At 55.8% G+C, this 693-nt stretch overlaps 1 protein-coding gene and 1 long non-coding RNA gene across 3 annotated transcripts in view; both read right to left on the reverse strand.

The window, feature by feature from the left end:
• Window positions 1-264, reverse strand: part of HHEX (hematopoietically expressed homeobox) — a 6,234-nt gene extending 5,970 nt beyond the window's left edge. Inside the window, exons 1-2 of the mRNA XM_019617958.2 lie at window positions 257-264; window positions 5-203 (exon numbers count right to left, since the gene is read on the reverse strand). Of these exons, the coding sequence (XP_019473503.2) occupies window positions 5-203; window positions 257-264 (207 nt within the window). The remainder of the gene's footprint in view (window positions 1-4; window positions 204-256) is intronic.
• An 83-nt stretch (window positions 265-347) lies between these two features.
• The window catches only part of LOC116216891, a 6,207-nt gene continuing 5,861 nt past the window's right edge, over window positions 348-693 (reverse strand). For both annotated transcript variants that reach the window (XR_004160518.1, XR_004160517.1), the window contains one exon: window positions 348-671. This is a non-coding gene — a long non-coding RNA (uncharacterized LOC116216891). The remainder of the gene's footprint in view (window positions 672-693) is intronic.

Consider the following 693-nt stretch of genomic DNA (forward strand, 5'->3'; position numbering starts at 1 on the left):
CTGCCGCTGAGGGAGAGGTAGCGGCGGCGGAGCCCCCGACAGGGCGGACGAGGCGCTGGAAACGGCTCCCCGCGCACCGGAGGGAGGGAGGCAGTGCGAGGCGGCCGCTCGCCCTCCTCCGGCAGCGCCAAACCCCACAGAGCCGCCCCAGGGAGCGCCCCGACGAGGGAGCGGGTCGGCAGCAGGTGTCCTCCTCTCTCCGCCTGGTGACAGCGAGCACAGAGAGCTGCTAAGGAACAGCAGGTGCTGCTTTTACGCACACATATATATATATGTATGAATACTTCCTCCCCCCCTAAACCCACGAAGTTCTTAATAAGTAAGAGACTGGGAGCGAGACGAAAGGGTGTTGTGGAAATGGAAATATATATATATTTTAATAATATCAGGAGGTTGGATTTTTTTCTTTATGTTGTTAACAAATGCCAAAACTCACCTTTAAAGCGCGGTCTTGTGTCTTGTAAATATCAGGTACACGTCAAGCGGGCTGACAGTTCTGATTATTTTTTCTCTCCGCTCCCGGTCTCCGAGGCATTGCTCCGTCCAAGGGGGTTGGTTAGCTCATGGCTGGGCTGGAAGTGTTGGATTTGCAGCTCGGAGCACTTAATGGGGGCGCGGGAGGCTCTGACCCGCTGCCCTCCGCGGGGCGTTACAGTCTGTGCTTCCCAACGCTGAAAACAAATTTAAGCCGAA

The sequence above is a fragment of the Meleagris gallopavo genome, chromosome 8 (genome assembly GCF_000146605.3).
Source record: "Meleagris gallopavo isolate NT-WF06-2002-E0010 breed Aviagen turkey brand Nicholas breeding stock chromosome 8, Turkey_5.1, whole genome shotgun sequence".
In the NCBI taxonomy this organism is placed as follows: Eukaryota; Metazoa; Chordata; class Aves; order Galliformes; family Phasianidae; genus Meleagris; species Meleagris gallopavo.